The sequence below is a fragment of the Amborella trichopoda genome, chromosome 6, assembly GCF_054954075.1.
Source record: "Amborella trichopoda isolate Santa Cruz 75 chromosome 6, AtrichopodaSantaCruz75HAP2 v2.0, whole genome shotgun sequence".
Lineage (NCBI taxonomy): Eukaryota > Viridiplantae > Streptophyta > Magnoliopsida > Amborellales > Amborellaceae > Amborella > Amborella trichopoda.
Genome location: NC_142341.1, coordinates 44304642 through 44321957, shown reverse-complemented (window position 1 = coordinate 44321957; position 17316 = coordinate 44304642). Strand labels below are relative to the sequence as shown.

At 35.7% G+C, this 17316-nt stretch overlaps 1 protein-coding gene across 1 annotated transcript; it reads right to left on the bottom strand.

The window, feature by feature from the left end:
• Positions 1-721: 721 nt before the first annotated feature.
• LOC18442758 (inactive TPR repeat-containing thioredoxin TTL3) lies at positions 722-14741 on the bottom strand. The gene is made up of 7 exons (XM_006852937.4): positions 13615-14741; positions 12459-12654; positions 12054-12226; positions 9353-9686; positions 6413-6611; positions 5542-5648; positions 722-1369 (listed from the first exon to the last, which is right to left on the bottom strand). The coding sequence occupies exons 1-7, from the start codon at positions 14562-14564 to the stop codon at positions 1217-1219; spliced, it is 2112 nt and encodes a 703-aa protein (XP_006852999.1). The 5' UTR covers positions 14565-14741; the 3' UTR covers positions 722-1216.
• Positions 14742-17316: the final 2575 nt, after the last annotated feature.

Here is a 17316-nt window from a genome sequence, read left to right as displayed (position 1 = left end):
TTTAGAGGCGAATTTCAAAGACAAAAGGGTTTTAGATCTATCGGTTTCAAGGGAGATTTTTCAGAGTTCGATTTTGAGAGGTATCGAATGATTGGTTTTCAAATGCGGATTTCCGTGGGTGGTTTTGAGATGACAGTTTCAGATTGACGGTTTCACATCTGGTAGGGTGATTTTTTTATTTGCAATGTTACATTGTGGTTTTGTAGGATGATGGTTTTTGTAGGGTGGCTTCGGTAGAAAGGTATTGCATGGCTGAGGTTTGGTATGGCTGATTTCACATGCCGTTATTTAGATGTCGATTTTAGGAAAATAGACCACGAGATCATTTACCTTTGACACAAGGTGATCACATTTGATCTTGACCATTGGATGTGAAATTGAGTGGTTACATTTATTCCATTGACTAAGTTGAATGTCCTAAAGAAATGTTTTTGAACTTTGTGATACACCCAAACTATCACATTTCACATCAAATGGTTACAAGTAATTGAGACCTTCTTGGTAAATGGTCTCATTGTATACAATTTTTTTCATAAAAGTCATATTGCACGACTACCGGCCATAGCTCCATCACCATGTTGAAAATATTGTATTTCTCTTTATATCAAATTGTGTATAGGACCAAAGAGCGGTGTTCTTCTGTTTATGCATGACTCCCATTCTAACTCTCCAACGTAGGACTAAAACATTATTTAAATTACATAACATGCTTAAAACTCCCTTTGGCGAAACTAACAGAACCAAGCCACCCACTTTATTGCACAAGCAAGGCACAACAAAAGAAAAAAGGAAATTCCTTTCCCTCAAGTTTTTGATTTGGATGTATTGATATATACGAATGCACACAGGAATGTATATATGCAATAATTAAAGAGCAATACAAAATGCACACATTTACTTGTCGCCCTGGGTTCATCACCTGTCCGAGCTCAATCGACCAAAGTTCTCCATTTTCCGGGCTACACCCCGAGTGCTACTTCAATTCTCTTATTTCTAGGTTTCCGCAGAGAACGAGAAAGAGAGCGAGCAAGCAAGGGAGAGAGAGAGCATACACAATCACTAAGTGTGCCTTCCTCGCAAAACGCCTGGCTTGTTCATCGCCGCCCTCGGTTTCGTTGATTGCATGGCCCTGATTGGGCAGGCATGCATCTATGAATAAGAAAAATTGGAGTGTGTAGTGCTTTGAAGATGGGAGATACAATGGCCAAGAAGCATTTCAACTGCTATGGTATTTGATGGAACTCTCGAGCAACTGTGGATTGGATCCTGCTATATCCTTCACTTGAGACCCATTCTTGTATATCTTGAAAGCCGGCACGGATGAGACACCCTCTGATTTACTTATGTTTGGGTTTTCCTCTGTGTCCACCTGAAACCACAAATTCAGACAACTTCGAATAAACAGATAAACTAGTCAAACTTCAAACTTTTTGGAGTTTAGAGAGCTTGCCATTGTATCTAGGGCCAGGCTTGCTAGGCCGGTGCTTGTGCCCGGCCCTATCTTTTCTTCCACTTTCTTTTTCAAAAAACGAATTCCTATATCGACATAAGGTCTGGCCCCATTTTTTGGGTTCAGGCCTCATCAGCACAAATTCAGGTTGGCCTAGTTAAATGGTTCCACACCGGCCCTTGGGCCTGTGCAGGCCCGGAGTTTTCACAGCCCTAATTCTAGTTGTATCCTAATGCTTGAAAATTTTGTATTAAGTATATGGAAAAAGTTTATATAAGGATGCTGCCTTATAATGTAGAACTACGGATGCCCCCTCAAAAATCCATCGGAAAAGGTAGTTTAATGTTGAAAAACCCTTTGATTGATCATCTTGACATCGAGATGTATGACTATGAAAAATAAAAAGATTTTAAGTCTCAAAAATAGTGCATTTTACAACATATTATCTACACCATCAATTTTTAAGATTTTCATATGTTTATAGATCTACTTGATTTTAACCATTTTTTAAATTTAAAATTTTATAATTAGATATAAAAATAGATTTTGAGATAATCCTAAGACATTTTACATCAAAATTATATACCATGATAAAATTTGAAAGTGCACCGTACCTCTACACCTACCGCACCCTAATTATATTCGCTATCCACCGCAGGAGTTTTTCAATAGAAACAGAGACCAATATTAACCAAAACGACAATATAGAGTAGAAAAGGGTAAAACATTAAGGCAAAAGTTTAAGTTTACCATCTTAAAAATCTTAAAATGTGTTGTTAAGATGCACCTAAAAAAATCCATTGATCAATGTCGTAAAAAAATCCATTGATCATCACGACATTGATATGTACGTTTTATAAAAAAACAAGTTCTGATCTTAAAAACAAGTGCATTTTGCAACATGTTTCTGGACCATCAATTTTAAGATTTTCATTTGTTTACAGCTCTATTTGATTTGAACCATTTATGAAGGTTACTACTGTATAACTAGTTTCAAGCTCTATTTGATTTGACACCAAAATTATATCTTACAATAAAAATTGGAGGTGCACCTTACTTCGATTGTTTACGATTGTTTAAGGTGGCAACCTTATATAAACCACACGCTAACATAAAAGATGCCAAAATAACCGATAAAGGGAAAGTAATGGAAACGTTTACCTTTCCAAGAAATTTTTTAAGATGGCCCTAGACCAGTGAAATTAACCCATGCCGCAGTCCAAAACTGTTTTGCTCAAACTTTATGTAGACAAGTGACAAAACATTTTCCTCAAACTTCGTATAGAGAAGTGACAAACCCCAACAATCCAATTTTACCAATTTTACATCCAAGGGGGTTGGATGTTCAAAAATATAAAGGTAGCCATTCTCATTGTATCCCCTTCAAGTTTTTAGTGATCGATAATCTCTACCAAGGATGGTAGGTATGAATAAATAAATAACTTTTAAAAATTTTAAAGTCATAAAAAATTGAAAGTAGCAAAGGGTGTGTAAGGTGTTATCTTACACCATACAAGTGAGGGTCACTACTAAATTTTGCCAGAAAACGAAGTTCCGGTGTCGAACACCATACGATGGCTTGAAAATCCATGTTCAGCTCTATATAAAAAATTTAAATATCCAAAGATAATGCTAACCAAGGAGATCTGCAAACACTTGAAAAAGATGAAAATAGAGTGTCCAGATAACGTGTTATAGAGATGCATGCCCTTTAAGACTTCAAATTCTTTTCTATCTATATATCCATCAATACATCTTGGGATCAAGATGATCAATTGAAAGGTTTCTTGACTTCACAAAATTAATTAATTTCTTTTTACTGATATTTAAGTTCCATCTTCCTTCCTTACTTCTATATTGCAATCTCTTACAAACTATTTCTTTTTTTAAAATTTTATTTACACCATGCATTTTAAATTTCAGTTGGATCCCCCTTTTTGACACCCATCTTATGTTTGATGGTCAGGGGGCACATGCGTCCCCTGACTTACCAAACATTTTTTATATGTTATTGTTATTTTTTTATTGGACCAGGTTTTTACCGACCCCCGACTCAATACTATTTTCATGGGGGCTCCTTTGAACACCCAATATTTGTATCGATCTTGAACCCAAATTTATAGTGCTCTATGATCTACACTATGATGATCATGAATACAAAAAATAAAAAATAAAAATATTTTAAAAGATTTAAAATTATTTTTATTAGAATATTTTCCTATCCATTGGATAGGAATCTTTAGTTGTGGATGTTCATCTTAAAGATGGACATTTGTGATTGTGCGGGCTAGTGAGCACGAACAAAACACTTTTCCTTTCTTATTTTTAAAGGAAATATTTCAGTCAAAAAAATAGTTGTAGTTTTCAATGGAGTTTCTGTTATTGAAAAAGTATTTCATGCGGGTTAGATCGCATTTCTATAATAGGGGGGCCCAAGGTATAAGACATCTACTTTAAAAATGGATGCTGATAGGTGGCCTATCTAAAAACAATTGAAACTAATGATCCAAATGTTTTTTTTTATAAAATTATTATTTTTATTTCTTAAATATTATTTATTTATTTATATTCAAGAGATTACATAACCTAAAAAATTGGATCCGAAAATCCATTTCAAAAATAAATTTTTAAGACTCAACTCATTTCTACAGGACTCAGAAACCGTGTCTTTCTGTTATTTCGAAAATCTACATGGACTCAGAAACCGTGTCCTGTTATTTCGAAAATCTACATGGACTCAGAAACCGTGTCCTGTTATCTCGAAAAGACTGGACATCATTATTGCCTTTTTACATCATTCAACCTGGTACATAACTGTATTATTGGTTAAAATGTCAATGAATTAGCATCATAATACGGCATTATGTTTTTAACATCCATTTTAATGTCCATGAATTAGCATCATAATACGGCATTGTGTTTTAAGTAACATCCATTTTTTTAAAACATTATATGCAGTTAGTTCTTTTGACTTCTTAGGCTAAGCTAATGCAGCCGTTTACTTCTTTAAGGGGCAATGTTTTTACGTTGCCCCAACAACATATATAAGTTGTACGTGACCCACTTTTTAACTGTCCGACTTAAATCGAACGGCTACTATGAATGTTCATACCACAATGTCACACCAAATATTGTTTTATTTTTCTTTTCTTCTACATAACATTTTTGAGTAAAATTTTGGGCGCCACATCATAAAATTAGGGAAAACCTGGAATATATATATGTATATTTATAAAACTAAATGACAAAAGTGTCCCTACAAATTTTAAGGGTATTCTCTGATGAGAAATGATCCTATAGAACTCTCCCCCACCCATATGTGTAGGATCCCAAAGGATCACCATTAAATTTGGTACGGATCTATAGAAAAGTCAAGTCCTACACCCATGTAATAATTTTTTTAGAGATCCGTTGCCAACTTTAATGGTGATCTTTTGTGGTCCTACACACATGAGTGGAAAAAGGTCTTATAAGATCATACTCTTTTGTAATTTGTCATCACCTGAAATATTGTTTTTATTATTTTTATCATGTACAGCCCCGTTAGATCTATGGATGCCCCAAATTTTGTTTCAAAATTATTTATAGAATAAAAATAAAAAATAAAAAACTATGAGCCATTTGATCAAGATCTGACGGTTAAGGGCTATCTTGTGATATTGTGACTAGCCATCTACTCATATTTGACGGCAGAGACAAGATGTCACATATACCCTATATGTGAATGTGGTCACATAAAAAGCTTTCCTTTTTTAAAAAAGGATTGTCTACAAACATACCATCTCTTTTGTACATGGAGGCCAATACACACAAATCCATTTTTTAAAATCCATTTTTTTTACTACTTTTCAACTATATTTGGATGTGCTTTGTTTAATCATACTTTAAATATATTTTTCATGTTTGTTTTATTTTTTAAAAACGTTTTGAACTTGCTCGATTAGGCCAGTTGAACTGGCCGATTTACTAGTTACTCGAACCCAGCCCTTGGCCGTTTTTCAAGGCGAGTTCGATTTTGAACATTGCTTTCACACATACAGAAGCAAGAGAGAGATTGAGGAGGGATCATCAGAAACCATAGAATAACAAACCTTAAGGAAATTGACAGAAGGGTATTTCTTGCATAGTTGCTCGATGAAGGGAAGGAGTTGCTGGCATGTTTCATTTGAATTTGTACAGAACAAACCTACAGACATCCCTGTAAAGTTCACATCGAATAAGTAAGGAAAAATATAAATTGTAGTAACAGAAATTACATTGAAACTTATAGCCATCCAATCAATGGGTTGGTCGGTGAGTAAGGGTCAGTAGCCATGACAATTCAATTAGTGACGTGTTTGGTGGTCCTACATTCCTCTTTCACCATTCAACCCATCTATTTGATGGGAAAAGGGATGGAGTCGTCGTGGTGGCACCCCCACCACCCCCTAATCACCAAGTTGTGGTATTCATTCTTACTGACACCGTAAAAACACTAACTCCTAAACTATTTGAAAAAATGTGTGTGATTGTAGACCCACAGCATATGGCACAACATGCGAAACAACATTTTTCTATAGTATATCTGTGTAATATTATCCATTCGACCGTAGAGGTTTCTCACCAACTATGTCATTAATTCATCCATGTGTGCCACTGTCCCTCAATCACTGTCCAACCCATTTTATCAGATGGTTTAGATGGTGATAAACCATGTTGTCATGTTCATCACACTATGTTTCTCTTATTCATTAAGAATTTGTCCTTTATTTGAGATTACTGGATGATTATATGGATCCTATTCTATTATTTGTTAACTTCCTATATTTGTCCTAACAATTTGGGGTGATCTTTATGTGGGGTTGGTAGAAAAATAAGAGAGATTTTTCTAGGTAAATGATATTCTATTTGACGTCTCCATTTACGAAAATTTTTTATTTTTTTCTTTTGTGTTACCCTAATTTTCAAGTTATGTTTGCTTACCAGGACCCCTAACGTATTGCCTTAAGCGATCGCCATTGGTGATGAGGACAACATTGGAGATGTTCTCCTTCACATCTTCACCTCGGGATTTCTTGAGTTGTTTTTTAATCTCCAACAAGGCTTGCTCCACCTCCGTATCTCCTGGACATTCTACGTTTAATATCTCATAGTCTTGTATTGATGCTTCCCACCTCTCCAACTGTCGCCAAATAACACAAGACAACCATGTGAGTGCAATCGAGATATATGCTACATTCATCCAAATATTCTTCTTCTTTCACTATAGCGGGCAATGGGCTTGGCAGCCGGGCCCTGAAATCCTAGGACCTGGGCTACAACATGTGGCCCTAAGGGAGGGCCACCACCGCCTAATGGCTGGGCCTTGGCGGGGTGAGGCCCAACCCTTTTGCTTTTTCTTTTATTGTATTTGGTTCAACCTCGCATTGACAGGGCCAGGGCCAGGGCCCGGCCTGGACCATGACCTCTTTGGCCATGTCGAAGCTCAAGCCGGCCCTAGTATAGATTTACAAAGAAAAGGGTAAAGCAGTAGGTAGAAATATTCCTTGAATAGCTTTATTTAAGAAATAAGCTTAGTAGTATTCTTCTGGACATGGTTGTTAATCGGATCCAAGTCAAAACCAATCAGGCCCCTAACCCAATTGGGTCTCAACTAGACCCAGAATCAAAAGGGCCTAGGTCATTGGATCAAGATACAACAGCCGAGTTGGGTTGGGTATGGGTCTAGAGCAAAGAAAAGATAAAGTTTATCTTGTATTTTTATAATATATACAAATGATGCAAATAAGGGCTGGCAACAGACCAAGCCTGACCTGGGCTGGGCTAGCCCTGGTCCTGATCCCCATAGTGCCAGCATATGCCCAACCAAGCCCAGACATAGCCAAAGAGGCCCTGGGCTGGGACCAGCACGGCCCTACTTTATCAGAGCAGGCTGAGCAAGGCCAAATAGAAAAAAATGAAAACATAAAAAAATATACGGAACAAATAGTCGGTCCATGTCCTAGCCCAACCTGGCTCTTGAGCTACGTTTTGTGGTGTAGGCCCCTAATGCATATTAATGTGATGAGAAAGTATATTGTAATCCTCAGGACCAATTGAAATTAAGACACTAAAAATACCCAGTATTATTTTCTTTTGAAACTGCTCCTCCAATTAAAAAAAATTACCTTTTTTGGATCAAAAGACCCCAATTTGCCTCAGGTTTATAACACCCCTTTTTTTTTTTTTTTTTGGTACCGAACCAAAAACTGAATTTATGGTGGTCCGACAAAAAAAAAAGTGCTGAACTGACACAAAAAAAGTGTTGGACTATTCCAGCATATTGATTTTATAGTGTCAGTTCAGCAATTGGACCAAAAAATGAGTCCGATTTGGCACAAAAAAAATGTGTCTGGCCGACACAAAAAATGCGTTGGACATTTCATAGTGCCAGTCCGGCACCATCGCTTGAAACTAGTCCGTCAGTGTTTTGTGCCAAACTGGTATTATGAAAGTGTTAAATTTAGTGCTATCCAAAATCACCCACATAAATAAATCTCATATTATGTGGGATTGAATTATGTCATTATTATACGAGATTGACATTGATATTTGATAAGTTTCTTAAAAGAAATAGAAATCCAAAAAAGATTAGGACTCTTGGATATATCTCTTGGTCTTTTGAGATACATGTAAAATCAATATGAAATTTCATATTTAGTATGGTTTCCTAATCTTAATCATAGATATATGGGATGAAAGTGCAGAGAATTTGTGTACTTTAGTTGGGTCACCATATGGGAATTTCCTCTAGAGATAAGGGGCAAAGCTTCTTGTGCATAAGATGAAATTTTCTCTTACAGAAGAGAGCTTCTTATGGAGAGAAATATTGTGATGGTACCTCTTTTATAATCCCGAAGATTAAGATGTTTGTTTCTTGTAGAGAAACGCTTTCTATAGAGATTTTGGGTTGTTTTCCTTTTAATGAGAGAAAGTCTCAGTTGCTCTCAAAGTTCTCTTCTTAGAGAGCGGTCTAGTTATGAAATAGAGATGAGATATCGGCAGTGATGCCGTTTAGGAGAGCAAGTGTAAGAAAGTTTGCTGAACTCTGTTTTGTCGAGGTTTGTTCCAAAATCTTTGATGTAACTTTCATTGGTATAATAGATTTCAGTTTATCGTGCCCGTAGATATAACCCTTCACGTAAATCTTTATGTTCACAACGTAGTATGTGTTTCATTTTATTTCTCGTACTTTATTTGCCAAAAATCAACCATCGGGTTTAAAGCTTTCAGCAGAAAGCAGTATAAAGGCAGAGGGGTACTGTAATCATAAATTTTTGACATTTTGACTAAAAGGAAGTGCAAAAGGAGATATTGTGGTTTTTCTAATGTTTTAAAAATTTATTAAGAGGAGGATGTTAAGAAAGTTGAGTGAATGGGGTTTTTAGTAATTTCCCCGAAACTCAAACCCTGGATCGCCGGACATCAATTACAATTCTACCAGCCAACTCATGTGATTTCCAAGTTTAATGGATCTAGAGATAACAAAGAAGTAAAAACTTAAAAAGCATGAAAACTAAGCAATTCCAAGAATCCTCAATCCTGAATTGCTAACCTCCCAATTCCCATCAGACTCGGGCAATTCCAAGTCGGGTTGGAAATTTTTAAATTCATGTTTTTGAAGATCACAGATTCTAGTGAACTTCCCCAAAAACAGTTGCTATGTTTAGAGAAAACTTGTAAAGTGCTCTCAAGTTTCTCATAGTTATTTGCCATCAATCTCAGCCATGTGACCACTCAAAGAACTACAATTTTGAGCAGATGAATGGCATCCTAGCCAGCCAAAGATGACATCTGATAGCTGGATTGATGCCAAGCAACTGGAGGAAACTTAACTGCGTGCATTATAGGCCAACCCTTTTGGTCATGCTTTTTTGGTGATACCTTGGCATTGCAGTCAGCCCTTCGGAGGCGAGCCTTGGTGTATGAAGGGCGGATACTGAGGGCGGCGGTGCAATCCTCGATGGCTCTTTCCCACTGTCCCATCTTCGACCGACAGGCAGCGCGATTGCAAAGTAAGATGGTATTGAGTGGGTCATTTTGGAGGCCATCTCCATAGGCCAAACACGCTTCACTAAACCTAGAAGCTTTAAAGAGGTCATTGCCATTGGAGCGAGCTGAAGACACTGCTCTTGCCTTCCTCACCACTGCCCCAATCTCCATGTTGCTTGGATCCAATCTGCCTGCTCTTTGGGCCGCACTAACGGCATTATCAAATCTGCAAATTTACTTTGATTTTGTTTACGTCTAATATTTTTTGCCCACAAAATTTGAAAATAAAATGGTCTCAGAACGTTTATGTTTCATAGTAGTAGAAATTTATTGTTCTTTCTATAATTGGCCACTTTATAGGGCTCCAGAAAGCAGTAATCAAAACAAGACCAGACTGGCTGGTTTGACTGGTCAGACTACTAGAAGGTTCCTTTCCTTGTGGCATCTATAGTCCTACGGGTCTGATCAATTAGTTTTGAGCAATTCTACCGGCTTAAACAAAATTGGGTAACTGATCCAATAGGTTGGGATGATTTTGATTGGCGCATAAAAATTAATGTTAAATAGGTTTTAAAATATTCGACCAATTGGTTTTGAGCAACTCTACCGGCTTAAACTAAATTGGGTAATTTTATAATCCGATCCAATAGGTTGGAATGATTTTGATTGGAGCATAACCCCTCGCTGAACACCACAACAATATTTGCATGCCACTAATTACGCCATACACGACCACGAATAAGTGGATCATGTGTTCTTCTTGTTTTTTTTTTTTTTTTTCTTGTTTTGCTTTTTTTTTTTTTTTTTTCGTTTTTTTTGTGGTGGGGTGAGAGAGAGGACCGTGTGTTGACCAAATATCAACCTAATAGTCTTTAGCTTTTTTCTTGATGAAACCTTCGCATGGACTACCATAAACTTTTAATAAATAAAATCAATTTTTAATTAATTTAACCTTTTTTCTGATGCTCTTTTATAATTATTTTATGATGTTCTAATATTATTATTTTTTTGAAAAACGATGCTCTAATATTATTATCACATATGAATCGCAATATATTTAAAAGGAAAGTATATAATGAGACCATTTACCTTTGGTACAATATAGTCACAATAAATCTTGACCATTAGATGTGAAATTGGGTAGTTGCATTTATTTCATTGACCAAACTTAAAGTTCAAAAGAATTTTTCTCGAACTTTGTGGCACACCCAAACTATCAATATTCATATAGTTGTTAAGTAATTGTGACCTCCTTATTCCAATGGTAAATGGTTTTATTGTATACAATCCCATATTTAAATGCATATATAAATTGGACATAATTTTTAGATGTGTTATTTAAATAAGGGTGTGGTTTGTATAGAGCCAAGGCTCTAAACAATCAAATTAGAGCCTACCTTTAAATAGTGTCGAGAAATGTGATTCCAACACTGGAAACTTTCATATCTATTTATAAAGTTTAAAGCTTAAAAAATATTGTAGATCGACAGATCTATGAAAACTGGAAAATCTTGAAAATTGACGGTCAAAAAATATATTATAAAATACATCATTTCCAAAACTTGAAATCAATTTTTTTCTCACGTCCATACATCTTGATGTCGAGATGATCGATTTGAAGATTTTTGGGCATCAAAACAATCTCGTCTAGTGAAATTTATGAGGGAGGCTCAAATGTGAATGTTTAGAGCCTCAGCTCTATATAAACATTTCCCTTAAATAATAGTTTTTGAAGTTCACGTACGTTCTTTATACTCGCATCTAGACATTATGCACTTCACAGTCTTATCGTAAAAGACAAGGGAGGTAAAAGTTGTTACTCTCTCGGGGTAAAAGTGGGAAATTGATTGAGAGCATGGAGAGCAGGTCATTACAAAAGAAGGGTGAAAACATGGTTGTAGCTTCTGGAAAAATAAAATAAAAATAAAGTTATTACCAATTATACGAATTGTAGGTCAAAAAAGAGTACAAATCTTACAGATCCCTGACCACTTGAGAATGGATGGTCTTGAGCATGTATTACGGTATATACTATTTAAACAATTGATTCATACGAAATGGACCACATTTGTACAATATATGGTCTGAGGTATTAAGCATCCATCTTTAAGATGCAAATAGGTGATCTATTTAAAAACAATGGTAACTAACGGTCTAAATATTTTTTAAATATAATTATTATTATTAAGTTTTAAAATATATTTATTTTTTCATATTCATGAACTCCATGTTAACAATTATATATTCCCTAAAAATTAGGATCAAATTATATTTCAAAAATATATTTATTGTCAAACTTGCATTTCTATATGTGCAGGCTTGGCCACATGCCAACAGTGCCCGTCCATATTATTTCTAAGGATTGAAATCTGAATTTTTTGCACAACAATAATGGTCAAGGTCTAGATTATAGATTCAAAAGTTTCTTAAGCCAAAACTAAAATATTTGTTGAATTTTTAAGGTGAGGCTTTATTTTTTTCCATAAAACTTAAGCCTTATTTAAATGCTCCAAAATCCTAAAAATGCCCAAGGAATTCTTCAAATCATTTCCACCATATTTAGGAAAACGAAACAGAAGGAAACCAAACGAACCTTCCAGCTGCCATATCAACCTGCGCCTTTACAAGCAAAACATAGGCGTTGGTTGCGGCCCCAAAAAACTTGGTGCACGCATCCACCTCAAACTCTGGCGCTCCGCTCATTGCGGCCTCAGCCTTTTGCACCTTATGCAACCTCAGCAACGCCTCCGCTTGAGAAGCAAACACCTAATAAACATACAAAAAGAAATATCATATAAGAACTATCAAAGCATCCCATGCTCTGTTCTATTGAGCATTTTCATATCAACTATACTATACATCAAATTTTGCTGTAATATCTATAGTTAGACACTACTTTGCTCTGTTTATATTAAGCTGGGATACATTAAACACCAATATAACGGACTATAAATCATATCATACAGTAGTTGTGTTAGGTGTATTTTTGTTTATAGACCTGTGGAGCGGCATCGGCCCCAGTTGCGATGGCAGAGCTGGCCTCTTTGAGGAGAGTATGCCAATCTTTGAGCTTTCTGGCTTCTGTGCACTTTGATAGGTGAGTTTGGAAGGCCTGAGCTTGCCCTAATTCTCCTGCATTCGCTTCACTCCCTGATTGTTTATAGTGAGCCATGGCCTTCTCTGCATCTCCCAGCCTAAAAGTAACATAATTCTTTTTTTTTTTTAAGGGTACACCAAAAAATAAAAATAAAAATAATTTGTGTAAACTTGGAAACTCAAAATTGTGAGATAGTTATTCGATATAAGAACTACTCAAATTCCAGACCTAAAATTTCCTGAAGCTTGGAATTCTCGAGTTTTCTGATTTCTAATCTCCCCGTTAAACATAAACAAGAGAAATTTATCAAAAACACCTAAAAGGATGAAGTATAACATTCTACCCATTTCCAAGTCTTCCAACTCATGAGAACGTGGATTTTGATAGGTATTCTTAAATAAAATAAGACTCTATGAATAAAGTTTTAAAAGTGTGGTTTGTATAAGGTGTTAAAGGCGTCAACTTTGTACTACAGTAAGGTGCACCCAAGAAGTGTACCTAAAAAGGTTGTTATGCGGCAAAAAATCTATTTTGATCTTTAATTATGAAATTTAACGATCCAACCCAGATTAAAAACATCTATGTATACCTAAAAATCTTAAAAAAATAAATTGTTAAGATAATATGTTATAAGATATACTATTTGTATAGTTTGAAATTAATTTTTCTTTCGTATCCATACATACATCTCGAGGTCGAAATGATAAGTTAAAAGGCTCTTTTTTCCTTTCCGTTTTTTTTTTTTTTGGAAGTGAGAACCAACCTTTGTAGGTGGATTTTTGAAGTGGACCTTATGAGCATCTAAAACCTTTTTCCAAATTTTAAATAGTCCATCACTCTTGATATTTATATGAATTTTCCTCTAAACAAAATATACAAATGAAGTCTCCCATACTTTTACCTATAAATCCATAATGTCCCACAATACCCCACCAAAGCATCCAACCATCAAAAGAAACAGATGGAAGTTTTGGCCAAGTCCTAAACAAAACGAAACACAAAAGGAGAGGCATCTATCCATCAAAATGAAAGCAGCAAGCAAACAACATTAAAATACCTGAGGTAGAGAGTGGCCAGCCTATGATGGGCCCTCGCATAGGAGGGCTCCAGTCTCACGGCCTCACGACACTCGTCCACGGCCTCCAGCAATCGACCCAGCCCGGTTAGTGCCGCGCCCTTGTTGCTCCTATACGACGCGCGATCGGGGTCCAACATTATCGCCCTCTCATAAAGCACCAATGACTCTGCAAACCTACCCTTCCTATACTCCTCGTTTCCCATATTCTTCAACTCCTCAGGGTCACCTCCACCCTTTCCTTTGAATTCCAGTGGCGGTACTCCACCCCCTCTCACTACGCTCCCGTGGCTGTATTTCGAAGGTCTCTGTTGCTGTGGTTTTGGTTTCTTGTATTCGATTGCTTGAAAATTTTGGGGTTGTGCTTGCCTTATGTTGCCCAAGTAGCTGAAGACCATCATGTTGCTGCTCGATGCTCTCACGAGCGTAGAGCTGTTCTGTCGGTTGTGGTAGTAATCCGGCACGGGGCTTTCACCGCCATTGGTTTCGGTCGCAAAGCCACCCTTCAAGCGGGAATTGTTGGGGCGAGCTGCGGCCAGGTTGTAGGAGCCTGAAGAGCCGCAACTGCTCCCATCCAATGATTTACGGCCAAGGGCATTTTCAGAAACCACAGGGTTTCTGGTGGTCACCATCGCTTTGATTGGCTTCTGGGGTAGCGTCATATCTTGGATCACGAGCTCGTTCTTGGGTTTTGAAGTAACGATGAGAGACGGGGGATCATCGGAGCCAAGGAATGAGGTCTCGTCCGAACCTCCTCGTCTTCGTCTCGAAATCGATATTCCCATTTGACCCCTGGTGTCCTTGGAGCCGGTGGATGAGCTTCGTCGAGGCCAGAGCTTCCTGCGACCAAACCCGTAGAGGACCAGGATGCCGCAGCCGTGGCGCTTGGCATCATGCTCATAGCTCTTGGCCGTTGTCATCTGGGCCTTCATTGTGAGAAAGAAGATGGTGTATTGAGCATTCTTTGAGGTGTAGCTTGGGAATTGGGCCAAGGATTCTGGTAGTAGCGGCGAGGCGCCTCCAAGAGAGAAGTGGGTGCGTCGTTACAATAAAATGTGATCGAGTTTTAAGGGGTGGAGCGCACCACCTCCTAGACCTCGAGTGCTTACCAAAGAAATGTAACACCGCTTTTCGTGCCCCATACCACACCCCTATACCCGAATGCTGCTTTTCTTTTTCTTTCCTCTCTGTTTTCCCTGTCAAACCCTATTTTCTCTCTCCTCTTTTACTTCATTTAGGGGGGAGGGTTAGTTTTTTACAACTAGCAGAGAGGGGAGGGGGTGGGGTTCCCTGTCTAACCCCTATTTTCTCTCTCCTCCTATTTTTGGCTCCCTTTTACTTCGTTTAGGGGACGAGTTAGTTTTTTACAATTAGCTAGAGAGGGGAGGGGCATGTGAGGTGGGCACGTAGGAGAGAGAGCAACCCAATTTTAGGAAGCTCACGATTATTCTAGATACCTACAAGATATTTTGGGTAATTTTTTTGACATATATAGATTGAGATTTGACCAATTCAACCCTAAGAGTCCTGATCTCAAATTAATTATAAGTCCTATTTCTAATTGGGATTAATGCCTAAATTAAAGCCTATATAAACGCACGTAGTCTTCCTAAGAGAGAGCGATTCACGTGGGGGTGGGGATCTGTTTTTTCAATAGTGGACAAAAATGCGCCTAAATATATCTAAAATGACCCATCAACCCCCCTCTTTTGCCACAGTGGCAAACTTCAAATCCCAATAATATCGATATAATTTTTAATTTTAGGAAAGCTTATAGCGCATTGGTTTATAGAAATTTTATAGCGGCACACCCTATCATTTTTATAAGGGATTTGTTATCATTTATCTTTTTGTATATCAAGGTCGAAATTATTTTTTATAAGTGAAAAATAAATGTAACAAAATAATTTCTTTTTTATAAAAAGAGATCACAATATTATCAAATTTAAAATTATGTGATTAAAGATGTATCATTATTTAGACACAAAATCCCAAATAAAGATTCTCAAATGGTGTACTTTCATTATTAAATTTCATATTCAATAGCTAAAAGTTATTGTGATTTTTTTGTATTAAAAATAAATAGTCTCATAGTATACTATCTTTTTATAATAGAATTTTTGTAACAAGGTTTTCTGCTTTGAATGTCAAGATATATCTTGATATATATCCTACGAGAAGATATATCTTGACATAGGATATATCTTGATATATCTTGACATATCTTAATATATCCTACGACAAGATATATCTTGATATATCTTGACATAGGATATATCTTGACATATCTTGACATATCTTAATATATCTTGTCATAGGATATAGATCCCATGACAAGATATCTTGTCATAGGACATAGGATATCCTAAATAAGATATAGGATATAGGAGATATCCTATATCTTGTCATAGAATATCCTATGACAAGATAGAGGATATATCGTATATCTTATGACAAGATATATCTTATATCCTATGTCTTATATTCCATGACAAGATTTAGGATATATGATATATCCTATATCCTATAACCTATATATTGGATATAGGATATATATATATCTATATCCTATATATATCCTATATATGATATATATCCTATATATATCTTATATATATAGGATATAGGGTATATATCCTATATAAGATATATATATAGGATATCCTATATGGGATATATATATCCTATACATATATATAGGATATCCTATATCCTATATATATATATATAGGATATCCTATATGGGATATATATATATATATAGGATATCCTATATAAGATCCTATATAAGATATATATCATATATATCCTATATCCTATATAAATAGGATATCTCGTCATAGGATATATATATCCTATATCCTATGACAAGATATCTTATATCCTATATACAAGATATAGGATATATATATATATATATATATATATATATATATATATATATATATGACATCCTATATCCTACATATATAGGATATCCTATATATTCTATATAAGATATATATCCTATATATTCTATATAAGATATATATCCTATATAGTATATCCTATATAAGATATATATCCTATATCCTATATATATAGGATATCTTGTCATAGGATATATATATACTATATAGGATATCCTAAATAATCTTATATCCTATGTATTTAAGATTCATACATAAATAATCCTAAATAATTCTAAATGGTATGTATGAATCATAAATAATTCATACATACTATGGTAATTATTTAGGATTCATACATACATTCTTGATACTATGGCAATAATGTATTTATTTATACTATCATCATCATCTCATGATGATAGTATTTCTTGATAAATTCCAAATGATAGTATAAATTCTCAATGATGTATGTCATAGTATGAATTCTCAATGATAATATTTTCTTGATAAATTCTCAATAATTTATTTAGGATTCATAAATTCTTAATAATGTTTTTCTTGATAAATTTTCAATGATGTATGTCATGGTATGAATTCTCAATGATCATCATCTCATTGGCAATTACTGGAAATTTATCAAGAGATCACTATCTCATACAACACATCATATTATAGACATTATTGCGAGGATGGTCATTAAGACTGAGTTCTATCTGAACACTCCATTCGTGTTTACATAGTAGAGAGAGCGACTCATGTCAGGCGCTAGCTGGCTTGGGCTCGGCCCTCACTC